At 34.7% G+C, this 20,507-nt stretch overlaps 1 protein-coding gene across 2 annotated transcripts in view; it reads left to right on the forward strand.

Annotated features, from left to right (window-relative positions):
* Nucleotides 1-1,171: 1,171 nt before the first annotated feature.
* POF1B (POF1B actin binding protein) overlaps nucleotides 1,172-20,507 on the forward strand; it is a 115,622-nt gene continuing 96,286 nt past the window's right edge. For both annotated transcript variants that reach the window (XM_019439678.2, XM_053891445.1), the window contains exons 1-2: nucleotides 1,172-1,250; nucleotides 1,393-1,716. In XM_019439678.2, coding sequence (XP_019295223.2) covers nucleotides 1,435-1,716 — 282 coding nt within the window. In that variant the 5' untranslated portion in view covers nucleotides 1,172-1,250; nucleotides 1,393-1,434. The remainder of the gene's footprint in view (nucleotides 1,251-1,392; nucleotides 1,717-20,507) is intronic.

A 20,507-nucleotide genomic window follows, 5' to 3' on the forward strand; every position in this document is an offset into this window, starting at 1 on the left:
ACTTTGGGAAATTTCTGTGCCTCTCTATGTCTGTGTCTCAGTTCCTCACCTATACACCCTCATAAAGTTGTGAGGATGACAGATAATCTATGTAAAATTCCTCACATAGTACCTGGTCATAGTAAGTGACCAGTAAATCATTATTTTTTGTTCACTTAGCAAATAAAAGCCTGGCTAGCCAGGTTAATAATATTCTCCTCTTCTCTAGCATGGTGATGATATGCTAGATTCTATGGTGGATATACACACTAGGAAGGCACCCGTTTTCTGAAGACACACTTGGTGAGTATTCTAGAGTTCAGGGATGCTAAAGTATCCTGAAAGGCAAAATTTGGTAGGGAAGTAGGCATGCATTATGATCTCTAATTTAAAGTAGTAATAAGTGCTGAGCATGTTTAAATCTCATTACATAAAGTAAGGCACCTCCCAGGACTTGCAGCTCCCTTAACAGCTAGATATTAAAAAAAGAAATCAAAGTCAGTGTTTCCTAGGGCACATATAAAATCAGGGTACATTCTTTTGTAAAAATGCAAAACAATAAAAACAAATGCTGAAATGCAAAGTATTTGTGGAATGGTAACAGCTTTCTTGACCAATCTCCCATTTATAGACAATAATTCAATCATTTAGACAAATCTAGTTCAATGTACATTAGAAAGTCATACTAGGCCTGTCAAGATGCACAGGCCCATAAATTAGAGTTGCTAGAAGTAGACCCAAAAGCAATCTCCCTTAACTGTAATTACCAGCTGGGGTTTGCAAAGAATGCAAATTTATCTGTAAAAATTAGGGTGTCCTTAGGCAAATACCTTATATTTTGGTCTGGGACTCTGGAATGATAACACCCATGCTTGTAATTTTTTTTGCTAAGCTTAAGAACCATGAGTAAGTCACTTTCATGTGATGTTTGTGACTTTTTTTTCTCAGTAAATTTAGGCATGAGCATGTCTTTGCCTATTTACAGTTAAATGAATTTCCAAGCCTGTGGACTTGGAAGCTCTGGCTTCAGCCCTAAAAATCCCACATTTCTGTTCTTTTCAAACTCTCTTACCTACTCAAATGCAGCCTTGAATCTTCGTGGCAAAGCAGGGCCTCTCCTGGCAGGTAAACCTGCCAGGTGAATCCACCCCTGAGGGGCGTGTCAGTACCATTTCCTGGAGCAATCTCACAGGGTGACTCAACTTTTCATTTGCACTCAAATACCTGCTGCCTCCTCTGAAGCTGCCAGACCTGCTCCTGCTGCTGCTCAGGTAACTCTAACCTCTCCTGGGCACCATTATAAGCAGAGGGGGTTGATAAATGGCTTCAACATGTGCATGCTTGCCTTCCTTCCTACCCTTATTCATGAGCACGCTCTCTCTCTCTCTCTCTCTCTCTCTGTTTTTTCTGTAGGGAGAGTGTCTGAGGAGTACTTCGCTGACCACTGAGAACATCATGAGCTCAAGCTGTTGGAATGAGAACAGCAGCAGCAGCTGTGGGATTCAGCAGCCCCCAGAGGTGCCGCAGTGCCAAACCCAGCATTACCACTGCCACCATCAGTCAAGCCAAACCCAGCACCTTCCAGAAAAAAATGTAGTGTATGAGAGAGTGAGAACCTACAGTGGGCCCATGAACAAGGTGGTTCAGGCCTTGGACTCCATCAACTCACAGGAAGTGCTCTCCCCTCTCAAAACTGCCTCCTCCTACCAAAATTTGGTTTGGAGCAACCATTCTCAGGTACCACAATGATAGTTAAGCCAGATTCATAGGGGATGTCTTCAACCTCATTTCTTTTCTTTCAGCTTCTCTGCCTCTGTTCTGCAGCTATATATGCAATGTACAGTCATCTAAATTCCATCTCTTGCTGTTCTTTCATTTCCTAGTGCTTGTGGTTGTTTTAACAGCTTCAGTGAGTTTTATAATCTAACTAGAGCATACGATGACTCATTTTTTGTTGGATTTGATTGGGATATCTGACCCGAAGTATTCATTTGCCTTTACCGCAAAACAATCCTCAACTTGAATACAATGATTTTTATAGAGTAAGTTCCCACTGATTCACTTGATTTCAGAAATAAGTAGATTTTTTTTATATCAAATATGGTAGTACAGGGGCAATGGCTTATATGGAGTGATGAGCAATTATTTGTGTTCAGCAAACAGTGTGCTGCTCCAGGATAAGTGATAGGCACAAATATCATTTCAAATTGCTGTATGTGTTTCATCTTCTGAAAACAACACACTGGTTCTTGTATAGCCAAAGTGAATAATTTATGAATATTGGCAGACAGAGGATTGAAAGAGTGGATACAGGACTGAGGAAGACAAGATGTAAGTAATTGTTATATAAAAGTTTAAAAAGGCAGAACTTTAAGGCACCCTTTAAAATAAAATAAATTTGCTTTTAAAGGGGCTATTTAGCATTAGTGTCTGTGCTAATAATCTTGCCAATGAATGTAAAAGAACATTGCAAGACTATGTAAAATTAACAGCTCTGTTTGTTTTCATTCTTTGAATCTGTTTACATTAAATTTGTATGAATTTAAGCTTTCTGGAAACATCTGTCTAAACTAAAATTATGTTTTCAAGATAAAATTTATACTGTAAAAAGTTCAAAAAGCAACCATTGGGATGATACTATCTGATGTTGGATTATTGTATAAATCTGGAATAATATGGGTTATTTTCCCAAAAACCACAATGTAAAGTAAGATATAAAGCAAAATTTCTAAAGTATATAATAAAACTTTTTAAAGAATTTTTAAAGACCTAGATAACCCAACAACTACAAAGATCATGATTTTACTGACATTTTGTGCCTAGCTTAATTTGGGGGGAAATAATGAAGAAAAAATCCAGAATTTACTGTAGGTAATTTTCTAGTTGAAAAAAACTTCCACCTGTATTGAAGTCAAAGGAAGAAAATATAAAGATAACAAAATACTACTTTGCATAACTGATAATAATAATGCAAATGTACATTCTAATATTTAGTATTAGGATGTTAATGAACAACAAAGTGGGTATCATCTATGTTCCTTAGTAGCCCCAAAACAATGCAAAAACAGGTTACTATTATCATAGAAATGCTAAAATCACCCTGCCATAGTTATTTAAAAACATTAATCCTTTTTCTTGTCAACTTGCTAGTAAAGGAAATATAGATAAAAATTTAAGAGTGGAAATTTATCAAATTGTAAATATTGACTACAGAACAAATTTTAGGATCACTTTATTGTATCTCCTTAGTTCAACTGTCCTTTTTAAAAATCCCAGGACCAAGCTGGTCAAGCTTTTTTACAAGACTTTTCTTCTTTCTACCTGTCAATTGCTAAAGCAATCCTTATAAGACTATTGCCATCCTGAAGCATAGTTTCCCATAGACAAATTTATAAAGAACCTTAGGGAAATCAAGTATTGCCACAAAAATTTGGATAAGAGATTGGAATGGAGAATGTTGTGAAGTCTGATGTTTTTTTTAATTGAAAAGAAAAAAAAAAGGTTGTGTGAGGATGAGGTAGGTGAAATTCTATATATTTAGTAAAGGACAAAACTAAGAAGTTTCATTCCCTCAGTGAAACAAGAAGAAAATTTGACTATAAAATTTCAAACCTAGTTAGATATCAAAGGGCATTCACAAATCCACTAAAAGATAATTTGGCAAGAATTATTTAGGTAGCTGTCACAAACAATGTGATGAAGAAACTCTTCTATTCTTTTTTTCTTTCTCCCTATTTCTTAACAGGATGCCATTGTGTAAAGTAGAACCTAGATTTTACATGAAATTACCTTCCTGGTAATGTGATGGGTAAGATGTGGCAGAAGCTTTATTATGTACCATGTCAAGAAAAATCAAACAGCACATATTACTCAAAATCTTTTTTTGTTTGTTTCATGTTTTAATAAAGTCTCTCTTTAATGTGCCATAATTTAAAGCCATTTTGAGTTGGTATGTAGCAACTATTCTGAGGCTAGAGTTTGTCATCCTGGCAGCTGGGCCTGTGTATTATAATCAATTGTTGCTTACCATAAATTCAGTTAAACTTTTACTTTAATTGCCTTCAGCATTTTGGTGTTTTGGATGACATTCAGATAATTCATAAGATTTAAAAATATATAATTGGGGCACATGACTGTCTCAATCAGTAGACCAGGTGACTCTTGATCTCAAGGTTGTGAGCTCAAACTCCATGATGAGCATGGAGCTTACTGTAAAATAAATAAAATAAATAAGGGCGCTTGGGTGGCAAGCGTCAGACTCTTGATTTGGGCTCAGATCATGATCTCATGGTTCCCGGGATCGAGTTTTCCATTGGGCTCTGCACTGACAGCTCAGAGCCTGCTTGGGATTTTCTAACTCTCTCTCTGTCCCTACCCTGCTCATTCTCTCTCAAAATAAATAAATACACATTTTAAAAATAAATAAATAAATAAATAAATAAATAAATAAATAAATAAAATGTACTTGTCAATAGTAAAATATGTTCCCTTTGAGAAACTGAAATTAATGTCACTCTTCTTTGTTTCCTGAATCTTAATTTTAGCTTATGTAGTAGACATTTTAGATTTAACCAAATGCTTTTTGCAGTACTTTAGTATTTTCTGTTTCTTTTTAGTATATTGATTTCCTCTATTGCTTTCTTGTGCACTAAGATGGGGTTTATAAATATAAATATTTAAAATTTCTCCAGACATAATGTTGCCCTGTTTCTCGTCTATAATTAATAGATATATTTCATTATTCTCTCAATTATTGTTTTATCTGATTGATAGAGCAGAGAAAATTGAATGTAGAAAGCAGTTGCTGATGAAATTACATAAATTAATGCTAGAATTAAAATGACCAGATTTATATATATGGACAGGTAAAATCAAACACAGGGGTAATCAAAGGCACAGATGCATTTTAAAACTGAACGCAATCTTGTAAATAAATGGAGTTCTAGAAACTACACAAAACAAAATAAAAAATTTTACAACTCAACCTTTTAAAAAGCTTAAATATTAGCTTACCATCATTAACGCAAAATGAAATACTGTCTTAATGAATACCATTAATGTAAAATTACTGAACATATATGTTTCCCATCTACTAATTAGCTTTTCATGAAGTTTAAGATATTTTCCATGTATTCAAAGGAGCTCTGTTGCATGAGAGAGAATTGAATCAAAATAAAAAAAGTGTTTTTACATTTTTTAAATGTTTTATTTATTTTTGAGAGAGAGACATAGAGACAGAGACAGAGACAGAGTATGTGCAGGGGAAAGGCAGAGAGAGAGGGAGGCACAGAATCCGAAGCAGGCTCAAGGCTCTGAGCTGTCAGCACAGAGCCCAATACAGGGCTTGAACTCTGGAACCATGAGATCGTGACCTGAGCCAAAGTGAGATGCCTAACCGACTGAGCCACCCAGGTGTCCCCAAAATAAAATATTTTTTAATACCAGTCATTAATTGAGTTGAATATTTATTAAATGCCTATTATATAGAAAACATAGTAATTATTTGGATAAATACCATTTGCTTCTCCTAGAGAAAATCCATGTTGAGGATAGATGTATAGGAAGTGGTCTGTAAGTGTTCCATATGTCTATATTTCATTTTTAAATATAATTTTGTGCTTTGGCCATCAATATTTTATTGAATAAAATAAGTTTTGGTGAAAGAAGGGACCTCTTAATATGTGTGCTGCATGGGTTACCATTCTTCTGAATTTAAAACTTGAAACCAAATTTAACTCTAGAGAGCTTCCCGGGGAGAATCTATGTTTATGAGTGTTATTGATAACTTCTGTTATCAATAATTAGTCAGCTTGGGCTTATCTTTGTTTAGGTGATATTTTCCCCTTTTCTTTGGTTACAAAGATTGTGGATAGCTCCCTTACTGTGCCAGGATTTTTATACACTATCAGAAAAATTTCCTCCTCTGTGGGGAGGGTGTGTTGCTTTGATACATTGTTGTTCAAGGGTGTGGTCAATAACATGAATGATTGTTCAGGGAAGTAGGTTGCCTTAAAATGGAATGAGGTCATAGGAAAAGAGGCCCATGTTTTTAGCTTTGGTCAGCCTTGTTTTGCTTACAATTAAATAAAGCTATAGAAATTGTGCAACTAATTGCTGGGTAAAAATTCCCATGGCAGTTGTCTCTTATTTAAGGGAGGTTTGATAAATTGCTGGGCCTGTTTTCAGGTCATGACACTCACAAGCTTTCCTTGTGTGTGTATTTGGAAAGGTGGGGGAGGGGGCATGGCAAGGGGAAAGGAGGTGAACTGGTGCTTTAACTGCTATGATCCAAATTTCTTTGTTCGGCAATTCATGGTAAAATAACTGGGAGTTGCCATGCTCTTAAATCCCATTTATTTTTATTAATTTTTTTTTACTATAACTGAGACACAATGTTACATTAGTTTCAGGTGTACTGCATAGTGATTCAAATTCTCCATACATTTTGCTATGCTCTCCACAAGTATAGCTGCCATCTGTTCCAGTATAATTAGAATATCATTAACTATAGTTCCTATGCTGTTTATTATTATTATTATTATTTATTATTATTATCAAAAAAATGTGAGTGGGGGGAGGGGCAGAGAGAGAGGGAGAGAGAAATCCCAAGCAGGCTCCAGGGGGGCTTGAGTCCAGGAACTATTAGATCATGACCTGAGCCTAAATCAAGAGTTGGACACTTGGACACTTAACTGTCTTAGCCACCCAAGTGCCCCTGTGCTGTTTATTCCTGTGATTTATTCATTCCATACTGGAAGCCTGTATCTCCCACTCCCCTTCACCTGTTTTGCCCATACCCTCACACCCCTTCCTTTTGGCAACCATCAGTTCTTTCTATTTATAGGTCTGATTCTGCTTTTTGTTTGTTAAACCCCATTTAAAAGTAAAAATTTTGGAGGGCGCCTGGGTGGCTCAATTGCTTAAGCAACCTACTTTGGCTCAGGTCATAATCTCACAGTTCATGGGTTTGAGCCACACATTAGGCTCCCCTTGACAGCTCAGAGCCTGGAGCCTACTTCGGATTCTGTGTCTCCCCCTCTCTACCCCTCCCATGCTCACGCTCTGTGTCTCTCTGTCTCTCAATAATAAACGTTAAAAATTAAAAAAAAAAACAAACAAACAGAATGCCTCCTAAATTTGGAGCATGCTTTAAAAAAATAAATAAAAGTAAAAACTTTTTGTAAACAAGTATTTTTGAGCTAACTTTTTTTTTTACAATAACAGCTATGGCAATAGCATCTTTTTTTGATTTCCAATGGAGCATATATATACTTCTAGTTTTTAAAGACAAGAAGCATGTACAAAGAGACTGTACACTTTATTTTTTCTCCTAGGTTCCTTCAGGAAAAGAAAAGAAACTCTCTTAAATGAGGAATTTCCTTTGGAAGAAAGGGATGAGGGGAAGAAGTCTTATTACTAGTACATTCTAATACATTCTATTGCTTTCTTTACATGAGAACAGAATTACAGATTTTATTCTAAATCAAGGAAGTATTTGCTTCATCTAAAAAAAATATCATTAGAATTTATATGTTTCTTCCTGTACAAAGTTCAGAACATTCAACAATAACCTAAGGCAGGCATTTAACCATGTTACTAACGTTGAAAGGTTTTAACAAAAGCATCTTTTTTACTATTCAAGAAATTTATTCAAATGGCAGTTTGCCTTGGCAAATTCTGCCAGCATAAATGTCAGGTGGTTTTTAAAGACATTGCCTCTTTTGAAACTGTTAGTCCTAAACTGTTCCTAAGTCACTATTATTATGTTCAGGGATTCTCACAGTCATTTTAAGACTCCTTCTTGGAACATTATATTATTTATTAGTTTTTAAAAGTTTTAAAGTTCAAATTAGATAGCATGAGAGTTCCATTCATTTCAACAAGCTTCCAAATATTTAAAAAACAAAGTCCTATACTATGAATGTAATCTCTTACCTCATTGTCATTCCCAGAAGTCTTGCCATCTCTCCTGTATCTACGGCACCAAAGTCTTGAACTCTTTGATAAGATTATCAAAATGAAAGCCAATAGGTGTTGGCTAAAGAGGTTCATGTTTTTCAGAGTGAAAATATGAGTCACAAAAAAACACTGTGTGGAGAAAATGCCCATAAATATGAATCTATTTGGAATGGCTTATAGAGAGGCAAATAATAAATGGGCAGTGATAAGGTAGACTTTAGCAGAACAAAACTATGAAACAGTCTAGTGTAGTGGCTAAGAATGTAGACTTATGTTTTAAATGTCTTAGGTTTAATTCCTGGTTCAGGGACATGCTATCTATGGGGATCAGTTGCTTAATCTGTAAAATGGGACAATAATACTTAACTCATAGGATAGTTGTTAGGGTCAAATTCGATAACATATGATGGAAAACGCACAGCATAGTGCCTAACACACAGTAAATATTAAGTCCTAGAACCTAGAATAAATTACTGATCTCTCAGGACCTCAGTGTCCTTATGGGTAAAGTGTGGACAATAATACCTTTCCTCAGGGTTTTAGTGAATATTGAATAAGATATCATGTCACGGTGTCCAGCACACTACCTGGCATAGAGCACTCAATAATTCTTTCCGATTTTATCATTGATCTATAAAAATATAGCCAAAAAACCCCTTAGCGCCACAGACAAAATAAAATAAATGATAATGAATAGGCTATAAAATAAGAGCTTTTTTAACACTGGAAAGATTGGGTAAACACATATGTTTGAAAGGCTTATTAGGGCTCTACTAGCTAAGAGAGACTAATGAGGAAAAACATTAAAACAATTTTCTAAAACTCATGGTATATGATCAAAATACTAGAAAAGCAGGGATGTATTTAAAATGTTTACTGGCATAAGTATCCTTTAGAAAGAGTAATTTGGAAGTTCCCATGTTCTTAGTGTCTTTGATATTTTAGATGGAGTGTTTTTAGTTTGTGTTTTTGTTTTATTCTTCTGAAATGTAGTGACACTGAACATTAAAGCTTGTTTGCTGTCTGATTCTTACCTAATGTTTCTTCTAAAGCTGCACTTCTAATAGGGTAACGTGTGACTATTTTCATTTATATCTAAATTAATTAAAATCAAATAAAATTAAATACTCCATTTCTCAGTCACACTAGCCACATTTTAACTGTTCTACAGCCATATGTAGCTAGTGGCTGCTATATTGGATAACACAAATATAGAACATTTCCACCATTGCAGAGTGTTCTACAGGACACTGGAAATCTATATATTCAGGCTACTCATTTAAATATAGAAATACCTTTAAGATCATCACATTCAAGAAAATTTATGGTGGTACAAATGTGTGATCAAAGTGTTGTCAATTTACATGATCAGCTATAATGGGTAGATTAAAATGAAATAAAAATGAAGCCACAAATGCTCAAAGTATAAGTTTACAGGAAAAAGAGAATTAAATTCATAAACCTTTTTAAAATGAATGAATGAATGAATGAATGAAACCTTTTTAAAAGAAATGAATGAAAGATTTTTATGTATATATGCATGTATGTATACTTCTAGCTACATGATTTTCCCGGAACCTCACTTTTTGACAGAGTAAATGGTTAAGAAGATGAAAAAGATGAAAAATTACATCCCTCAATCAAAATGCATCTTTGTTTCTTTGTCTTTCCTTGTTTTTAAGGTTTATTTTGAGAGACAAAGTGCATGCTGTAGGGGGAGGGAGGGAGGAAGAGAGGGAAAATCCCAACCAGGCTCCGCCCTGCCCTGTCAGCAGGAAGCCCAAGTTGGGGCATGAATTCCCTAACAGTGAGATGACCTCCTGAGCAGAAACCTAGAGATGGATGCTTAACCACTTAACTGACTGAGCCAACCAGGCACCCCCAAATGCATCTTTCTTTGTTTTGGGCACATGATCTGGGTTTCATAGCTTCTCTGGAACTACCTATCTTCCTTAACTTACTGAATCAATTTTAAACTTTAGTAAGGTTCAAATGCCATTCCCATTTTTACAGATGTGGCAACTGAAACAGTGAAATGTTATATGACTTACTGAAGTTCATATAGGTAGTATGTGGTAGAACTAAGATTTAAATCTAACAGTCTAGTTCCAGGTCTATACTTGTAATCACTATATTCCTGGTCTACACATTTGACTCTTATTTATCTCACACAGTAACATCTGATATCTGATTCTTACTTATACTTCATGATCATTTCCTTATATGTGCTTCCATTATGAACCATTTAAAATCTTTTGACACAAGCCGGGGCATAAATAATAATATAATGAGCATTTAAATACTTTAAAACTTAGTTATTTACAAAGAAGGCTGACTTTTTTGCTGCTGTTCAGAATTCTTTTTTAAAATATTTTTCTTATAGATTGTATTGACTGTTTTGTATTAAAATATACAAGGCTCCAGCACTGGATAATAATAAGTTCATTAAATTTTTAGTTATTTAAAAGTTCATAAATGCTTTAGGAGAACATTGATAGAAATAGTATTAAGAAATAAAGTGAGCTTTTACCTTAGCATGGAATTTATAATCTCAGCAATAAAATGATATTTCATTTGTAATACAGAATCTTTTCAAAAAATTTGATAATCGAGTTCCAAAATTAAGTTCAAACTCTTCATCATGATGATGTCAAAGGATCTTCTAGATCCTTAGAACAGTCTTATCCTAATTTTCCAGTCTTATCTCCCACTACCTACTTCCTCCCACCTTGTGTTCTGGACACACTGTACTGCTTTCTGTTTCTTGAGCAGACTGAGCATTTTGCCTCCCTCCTATCCCTGCCTTTGTTCATTTCATTCCCCACTCTGGCAATAGCCACCCTTCCCTCACATCGCCTCCGGAATTCTACCTATCCCTCAAAATACATCTGGAAAGTTATCCTCTTGACATCTCCAATTCTGAATCTTCTTACCCTCTCCTCAGTGTAGTACTCCACCCCCACCTCCATCCCAGATGTGTTCTCCTACCTACTATCACTTTATATTATTTAACTATAACACACTTATAATACTGAGTAGTATATTATTGATGTGGTCCTTCTTCCCCTCCACCATAGACTCTACACTTGTTGAGGGTTGAGACTTTTTAGAAATCAAAACTCAAAGACAAATCAAAACAAATATTTTGGGGAATGGGATGGAACTGGAAATTCTCTCTTACACTCTTTCTCTCATCTTTCCCCCCCCTCCCCTCTCCCTTCTCTCCCAGCTTTTCTGTGTTTTCTCTCCCCCCACATTATGATCGTGGCTTGCAAAAATGCCTGAATGTGGCTGTAAGCAATGGCTTTAATAAAGATATATAGTTATGATTGTTTGTGGGCTTCACCTTTCTATGCCTTCTCTTTGAACTGAAAATGGAAAGTAGGACACAAATTGCTTCTTTAAAAAAGTGAACAACACATAACGTATATATTAGGAAGCTATTTAATAAGCCAATTCATTTTCTATTTTAGTTCTTTGGTCACATTAAGCATTTATATTTGATTTATATTTTTCCCCTATGAGCAAATATTTATCATTACTTATGGCAAATTCTGTTAAAGGGTTAGTGGCTCTGATCTGTCATCATATTATTTCCCAGGGATCTTTTTGTGATATTCCCTTTAAGTAAATTACAGTTTGAGGCTGCTAATTAGTCTGCTTATAAAGATATTTTTTTACCTCCCTTGTTACTGAAATTCTGTCTAGGTGAAGTGATTTTATTTATTGAATCTTGTTCAGTAATCTGTAATTGTTTTAGCACATCAGTTATATGCCCCAAGATTCCCTCATAAAAACTACTACTACTGCTGAGTATTCACCCATACACCAAAATGCATTTTAAAATTTCCAAGGAAAGATTTTTACCCTCAAAAATAGTATTTACCCATTTCTTTTCTAAAACAAACTTCAGCTGGGATGCATAGTTTCCTGCATAACATTATTTTAAAATAATTCACAAATATAATTATATCTAAGAATATGTTATCTAGAAAAGTTGCTTCAATTCCCTGCAAATACCCTATATCATTCTCTTGCTTCAATAAAACCTTCAGCAACACTCAGTGTCTATAAATTTCTTAGTCTGACTTTCAGAGCCCTTCATTATCTGGCTTCTAGGGACCTTACTTCCTGGAACTCCCCTTCTAGTGTTCTGTTTCAGCCAAAATGTAAACTGTTGTTCTCTAAATATAGCCCCTAATGTTCCATAACTATGCCTTTGCTCATGTTGCTCTTATACCTGAAATGTCCCATTCCCCATCCTCACCAATCTAGATAAGTTGAAATTACAACAATTTTTCAAGACTTTCCTCAAGTGTAACCTTGTGATGAAATCTTAAATTGTCCCATGCTGAAATCTTCTCTTAGCTCTCAAAAACTCTCATAGTAAGTTCCTCATAGCTCTTATGATACTGTATCTCTATTTACACTAATAGTTTTTACCACCTAAATAATTATAAGCTTGGTAAGGGTAGAGAGTATATTCTGTCTATGCTTTATATCTCTTTCACCACCATCGAATAACAAGTATTGAAAAACTTACTTAGTTATACATGTTACCAATCCAGTAAAAATTATGCCCCATATTAACAGATGGTATTTTTTTGAAATTCTTTTACATGCATTCTTTACCCACTGGAATTCCAAAAACTAAGTAGGAAAATATTACATCCACTGTACAGTGTGCAAGTAAAAATATGCATTGTGTATTATTGTCTATTGTACAAATAAAGAAATTGAGGCTCAAATAGCTCAGAATAATAACGTGTCCAAGTCATAACAGCTAGTTAATGAATGTCCTAGGTTTAGAAACCAGCTCTTGATAGTTTCCCTATGTCAGCTATCACCCTTAATTAACCTTAGTTAGATACTAAAGTATTTTCAGTTTAAACAGGTTTAAATTTTTGAGATTCAGCAAATCATTTGATAGATTTCCCCATTCTAATGTTCCATTATCAGAGTGGAAAGTATAAAAAATATATCAAAGGAAAAAAAACTGTATCTGTTCTAAATTTCAAGGTCTTGCCCTGAAATAATCCTGGAATTCAGAGTATGTCCTAGGTTTTTAAAGTTTTCCTTCTACCTGAAGGAGAATAACACCTCTCCAGCTTCTGCTTTCCCTTCTTTCTGCACTTCACTGAGCTACTGGAAAGCTCTCTCACTGAGGTGAGTAACTGAGAAATTGGGGCCATTTGCATTTCATATGATTTGTTAATTCTGAAAAAACATAACTATTTTAACAAACAGAAATAAGATGCAGTTTTGTGAATCCTCCCTAGGGCAACTTGAGTTTCCCAGCTCTGATTTAGGGTATACTAAGGTATGGACAATTATCTCAGGTGATGTAGTGAAATTATCCAAAAAAGCAGATGGATTTAATCCACTCTGATCTTAAAATTGGTGATGTCATATGTGCTTTATAAATGGAAGAAAAAGAGAAGGAAAAGGAGGAAGAGGGCTGGTACAACTTTACAAGTTGAAAATCATTACTTTAGGAAGTGTGGGAAAAAGAGCTTGGATTTTATGCTAAGCCTAAGCCCACCTGATTATAAACAAAATTATTTTTTTTTACCAGAACTCTACCTAAAGATAGTACCCAACAAGACAATAGTTACGTATATGGCAAATGTGAGCCACAAGAATAAACAACTCAATACTGTGCTAAATATTTAAACATAAAAAGTAGGGCCCTCTTACAAAAATTGAAGGACTTAGAAAATATGAGTAGTAAAGAAAATTTTAATGTTTTATTGAGTTTGAAGGTCTTTGCATACACTCTGTAAATATATCATGCAGTCTGTAAAAAAATACTATATTAAAGTTTTTAGAAGTTTAAGTTATTTAATCAGGGTATTCTTTCACACAGTCACTTTTGGGTGGATCTCTTATTTTCAGGCACTCAAAAGTTACTTTTGATAGTAATTTAAAAAAAGGCAAATATCTAGCCTGTTATTGTAAGAACTAGTCAAATCTAACAGAATTTGTTCAACAACTTGAAAAACAAAATATAATGAGGCAACCTATAGATGCAGCAAAGTATGGTGACTAAAAGCATGAGTTCTGGAGTCATGCTATTTGAGTTGGAATTCTAACACTCTAGTATTAGCTTTATGATTTTCAGCCAATTACTTAACCTATCTTTGTGTAACTTTTACATGTAAAATGAGATGATAATAGTACCTCCCTCATGGGATTGCTTTAAGTGTCAAATGAAATAATCTATGTAATCTATTTGGCGTAGAAAGCTCTTAGTGTTAGTTGTCCTCATTATCATCATCATCATCAAAGGAAAGCAAGACAGACAAGTTTAAAGGATTTGAAATTGCTTTGTATCTATGGAAAAATAAGCTGGAAATCATCTCCTATCTTCTAATTCACACTCACCCACACCCAAATTCCATTTCTCATATGAGGAAACTGAAGCTCAGGGAGACCTGTTTGATATCAGTTTGATATCAGTTGTTTGATGGCACACAGCTGGCTGATAGTGTAACTATAAGTAGAACCCAGGATTCTTGATTCCCAAATCTAGGACTCTTTCCACTAGATTATTATACTTATCACTACCTCTTCCCCAGCCTTTGATTATTTTATTACAAGGTATGTAAGACAGTTGCACAGGGGGCTGAAGCACAAAAGACGTACTTATTCATTGAATTTAATGTTTTCAACATGAAGGATTTAAGTAAGCTATATACATATAAGTCACACTGAAAATTAAACATTCATATAGGTTATCAAGTGGGAAAGTTAGTCCTTTTCCTGGGATGCCTTTGAAACTAAGACATCTTCATTCACTTATTTACATTTTTGATCACTTCCTATGGAGTAGGCAATGACTATTTGTGGGGTGACTTGCTGCAATCCTGCTTAGAGATAGATGCCACTGAAAGTAACTTCCATCATTAAGATAATGTTCATTTGGGACATTTACTCACACTATTTTACTTAATTTTGTAGACTTCCAGGGAAAATGTTTTCTTTAGCAGGTGTTTCTGGAATTAATAAACCTTCTATTCAGTTGTTTTTCTGAACCTTTGATCAGCCTAATACTGCTATGATTTAAGTTCATGCTGGTCAATACTACATGTCTTAATCTTTTTTACCCTTATTAAGCTATCACCTTAATATTTCACTTTTTGGAACTACTCCACTTGTCCTCTGTTTCCATGAGGGTTTAATGGGAAAAGCTACATTTGCCTAGATTAATTATAATAATGAAGGCTTAAACTAATTAAGTAAATTATAAGTTATAGAATTAATTTACTGGATTTTCAAATATAAGAAGATTAATTACTTCATTTTAAGACCAAACTAGTCTTTGTATAAATGCACCAATTTTCTTTTAAATAACTACTGTCTTGGCGTCTGAATAAAGTAACCCTGTCTATACCACTATAAATAAGTGTCCTAAAGGTGTGATGTGTGTGTGTGTGTGTGTGTGTGTGTGTGTGTGCGTGCTTATCCTTGTTCTGGTTAATTTTTGCAAGTTTATAAAACTTCTCAGTAGACTCTTGGGGGCCTTGTTGGCTCAGTCAGTTAAGCGTCTGACTTTGGCTTAGGTCATGATCTCACACTTTGTGAGTTGGAGTTCCATGTCAGGCTCTGTGCCAACTCAGAGCCTGAGGTTTGCTTCAGATTCTGTGTCTCCCTCTCTGCCCCTCTCCCACTCATGCTCTGTCTCTCTCAAAAATAAATAAACATTAAAAAAATTTAAATAGTTTTCAGTACACTCTTTTATCTTAAAAGTTAGCCTACTTGGCTAATAAGTTTCATTCTATTTAATTTGCTGATGTCATCAGATTTGAATTGGTTAAAGGAAGGGGGAAAGAACTACCATTTACAGAATACTTATCAGGTGGCAGGTAGTGTGGACAAATTGTCTTCTCAACATGATCTAGTATTACTAGTCCCAGCCTAAAAAGGCTAAAAATTTGCAGAAAAACATCCTGCAAACATGTATACTTTTGCACACTGCTGGCAGATGTGTAATTGGCATAGCCATTTGGGAAATCACTTGGCAATATCTGTTAAAATGAGTAATGCACAAACTCTGTGCCTGGTCAATCCCACTTCTTTGTGTAATTTTATAGAAACACTCGCATGCATAAGGATGCTCATTGCAGCATAGTGAAAACTGGAAACAATTTAAACATTGTTCAGTAGGGAAGTAGATAAGTTATTAAACATTATGGAATACTATATATTAATTTAAAATAATGAACTAAGACATATACCTAATATATAATACAAAATATCTTTGATTTACATTACAGAATAATAAAAGCAATAAAGATTATTATTTGTACATATATATTTATGTAATGGTACATGAAACAATGATTATTTCTGGGTAAAGGATTTCGATAAAGGGAGGATGATTAAGGAAAGATCTTTGAGTTTTATCTATATAAATTTTTATGTTCACATGTATTCATGTGTTATTGCACAACTAAAAATCGCCTTTCATTTTTTTTTAATTTTTTTTCAACGTTTATTTATTTTTGAGACAGAGAGAGACAGAGCATGAACAAGGGAGGGGCAGAGAGAGAGGGAGACACAGAATCTGAAACAGGCTGCAGGCTCTGAGCGGTCAGCACAGAGCCCGATGCGGGACTCAAACTCACGGGCCGTGAGATCATGACCTGAGCCGAAGTCGGACGCTCAACCGACCGAGCCACCCAGGAGCCCCCATTTTTTTTATCTCTCTAAACATTCTCCCCTTGGATCTGTGGGTCAAACCCACCTGCATTTGGTTGCATTTATAACCATCATCCTGAGGTAAGGATGATATACCTCTTTGGCCTACATTTGTCTGAGAAATTCTCAGCTACAGCAGGAAATGTGAGAACATATTCAAAGGCTGCCTTGATATATTAAGCTTGCAGTATTACTGTTGGTGTAACAGGGAAAGGGGGGATGAAAATGTTCCAAGATGAACCAAAAGAAAAACAAAAGAAAAACCATAGCATACAGAATATTTGGCAATTTGTTTTAAGAACAGCACATTACACCTATTTTGTAACTATGCTTCCATATGAGTCTGTCAGTGTTTCCCTTGATTCTAATTTTTAGTCCATGATTCTAATTTTTAATAGCTTCCTTGTTCTAAATAAAAAAAATATTTTTATTGTTGTGGGACTATATCCTGTAGTTGTGTCAATTAGGTGTAAATTACAGTAATGTATGAAGAGATTGTGTAAAGCTATCAACTTGTTGCACACTAATAAATCTACACAGTTTGTTGATTTGGGAAAAATGTAAGGAATGTGAGCATAATCAATAAACTGACTTTTATCAGATCATTATTAAAACTCATACTCTCACTTTTATAGACCATTTTTAGAACATCAGAGTTTACTCTTTGAAATTTAACCACAAGTAGATCAGACAGACCATAATTAAAAGTCAGACTGAAGTAATCTCAGGGCAGTAGACTTTTTTTTTAATTTTTTATTAGAATTCCAGTTAGTTAACATACAGTGTAATATTAAATTCAGGTGTACAATATAGTCATTCAACAATTCCATACATCACCCAGTGCTCATCACAACAATTGCACTCCTTAATCCCCATTGCCTATTGAACCCATCCCCCCACCCACCTCCCTTATGGTAACCATCAGTTTGTTCTCTGTAATTAAGAGTCTATTTCTTGGTTTTTCTCTGTCTCTCTCTCATATGTTTTATTTCTTAAATTCCACATATGAGTGAAGTCATATGGTATTTGCCTTTTTTTGACTTATTTTGCTTAGCATAATACACTCTAGTTCCATCCATGTTGTTGCAGATGACAAGATTTCATTCTTTTTTTATGACTACGTAATATTTAGCCATATGTGTGTATGTGTATGTGTGTGCGTGTGTGTGTGTGTGTGTGTGTGTGTGTGTGTGTGTAGGGGGGGAGGATGGGAGACTTGAGCTACTTCCATATCCGTTATTTTAAATAATGCTGCTATATACATCAGGATGTTTTTATTCTTTTGACTTAGTATTTTTGTATTCTTTGGGTAAATATCCATTAGTGCTATTGATTGATGGATCATACTGTAGTTCTATTTTTAACTTTTTGAGGAATCTCCATACTGTGTTCCAGAGTGGCTGCATCAGTTTTCATTCCCATCAACAGTACAGGAGGGTTTTCCTTTCTTCACATCCTCCCAACACCTGTTGTTTCTTGTGTTTTTTATTTTAGCCATTCTGACAAGTGTGAGGTGATATCTCATTGTAGTTTTCATTTGCATTTTCAGGGAAGTAGTCTTAGTTGAGTCTTCAAAGGTAGTATTCTATCATGATTAGGGAATTTTTGCATTTGATGTTTTTGTGTTGATAAATTTTGCATCTTGTTAAATTGCAGACGGTGTGTACATTAGCAAAAATCTCAAAAAGAAGAAAAGAATGCAACCTAGAAGTACAAGAAAAATGTGTTGTTATGAAAGTATTCTAGAAATTATTTTATCATTAGTTTACTAGCAAAACTGACAAAGGAATTTAGTAATATGCTCTTTGGATATAAGAAAACTCTAAATAAAGTTCTTATTTCTGACAAACTGGGTTATTATAAAATTAATGGAAATACAGCCTCAAGAAGGTAAGACATTCACTGCTCTGTAACAATTTCTGAACCCCCTTTTGCTTTTCTCAACAGAAACTCCATTCTCCAACTCTGAAAATAGCTACTTGTCCCCCAAGCAGTATACATAGAACCCAAAATACAGAACAGGTAAAAGAAGTTATGGTTATATATTAGGTCCTTTTCTTTTTTATGTAAGCCTTGCTCATATGTTTAAGTAATCTTGAATCCCTCCTAAGGCTTTACACGTTCACAAAATGTCCGGAACACAAAACTAGAAAGGGAATTCTCACATATGATAATCAGCTCAGCCCATTAAAGCAATGTGAAACAAACGCTGAAATAAACGCTGCAAACTGAGACTTTTCAGCTTCATTGTCTATTCAATCTGATTGCTTTTAGTGTGACTTTTAGTCAAGGATCTCCTAGTGATTATATATATTTTAAGGATCCTCGATTTTCAGCACAAATAAAATACTTAGATCTTAGACTGATCAAGGACCTGACTGTGAGTGATATAACTGTAAGTTTACATTCAGAGAGAATAGCTTATAGGGTCAGAACTAGCCCTTCTCAAAGGTACATGACTTGAAAGACATGCAAGGATCTAGTTCCCTTAGCCTTTGCGACTTAATAATTCCACTTTTAAGATTACCCTGGAGACTAGGCATTGTATCTCCAAAAAGTACCTGTAATAATAATGAAATAACATATTCACAAATATGTGTTTAATGAACTAGTCTCCATACAGTAAAAAGTGAATTCTAAGAAAATAAAACATAAAACATCCTAAATTTGTTACTGCATAGGAGGGGAGTATAAAGGGTGTGGATTTTGGAGGTTAGGAGGGAGAAAGATGGTGTTCTAAGAAAGCAGACCTTCCCAGATGAGGTACCAAGGTATGAACTTGCACAGTAAGGGAACAAAGAACCAAAACTGGTCTCTAGAGTTCAATACAGTAAGGAAAAGGTGATCTTATGTAAAACAAGATTATCAGAAGTTTGTCTACCACTTCCCAATTTGGCTTAGCCTAAAGCTAAGTCAGTTAGAGTCATGCATTTATTAAGCAAACATTTACTGAGAGCTGACTATCAAATATTGTACAAAGATACATTAGATCCAATTGCTATTCTCAAAGAGCTCCTAGACTAGCATGGGTCACATATATATCAAAACATAGGGCAGGGGCATGAAGGCTACAACAGTGATAGAAATAGAGCCTTACAGGATCTCCAAGATAGGATTGCCTTAGAAAAATAAGTCCAATTAAATAGTAGAGCTATTCACTACATTCAAATCCAGTCAGCAAATTACATTAGCTATTATTTTTCATAATGAAGGGCTTTAAAATTTGGTTTACTGTGTTTTAATTCTGATAATAAAAATATGTTTATTGTAGAGAGTTTTGGAACAATAAAAAATGTAGAGAAGAAATAAAAATCACTCATGATCCCTTCTCTTACCCACAGATACTATACTAGCCATGAAATGCTAGATTCATGTTTTCTTCCATTTAAATAAGGAATTGAGATCATACTATATATGTAGTTTTATATCTTCATTTCTCACTTAACATTATATAATGTTATGATTTTTTCATGAAAGTTTGTATTTCTAAAATCATTATTTTAATAGCTACATATTTCACTCCTCCTACTCCACTTTCATCACTATTATTATTTAAATATTTTTGTCCAGGGGCGCCTGGATGGCTCAGTCAGTTAAGGGTCTGACTTCAGCTCAGGTCATGATCTCACTGAGTTCGAGCCCCACATCAGGCTTTGTGCTGACAACTCAGAGCCTGGAGCCAGCTTTGGATTCTGTGTCTCCCACTCTCTCTGCCCCTCCCTCGCTCATGCTCTGTCTCTCTCTCTCTCTCAAAAATAGATAAATATTAAGAAAATAAAAAAATAAATAAAAATTTTGTCCAGTTAAAATATGGTATCCTTTTGTTATGTTTATTTGATTCTTTGTTTGAATATTCTTGCTGTCCATTA

Source organism: Panthera pardus, unplaced genomic scaffold (assembly GCF_024362965.1).
Source record: "Panthera pardus isolate Hobbes unplaced genomic scaffold, ASM2436296v1 HiC_scaffold_27, whole genome shotgun sequence".
Taxonomy (NCBI): domain Eukaryota; kingdom Metazoa; phylum Chordata; class Mammalia; order Carnivora; family Felidae; genus Panthera; species Panthera pardus.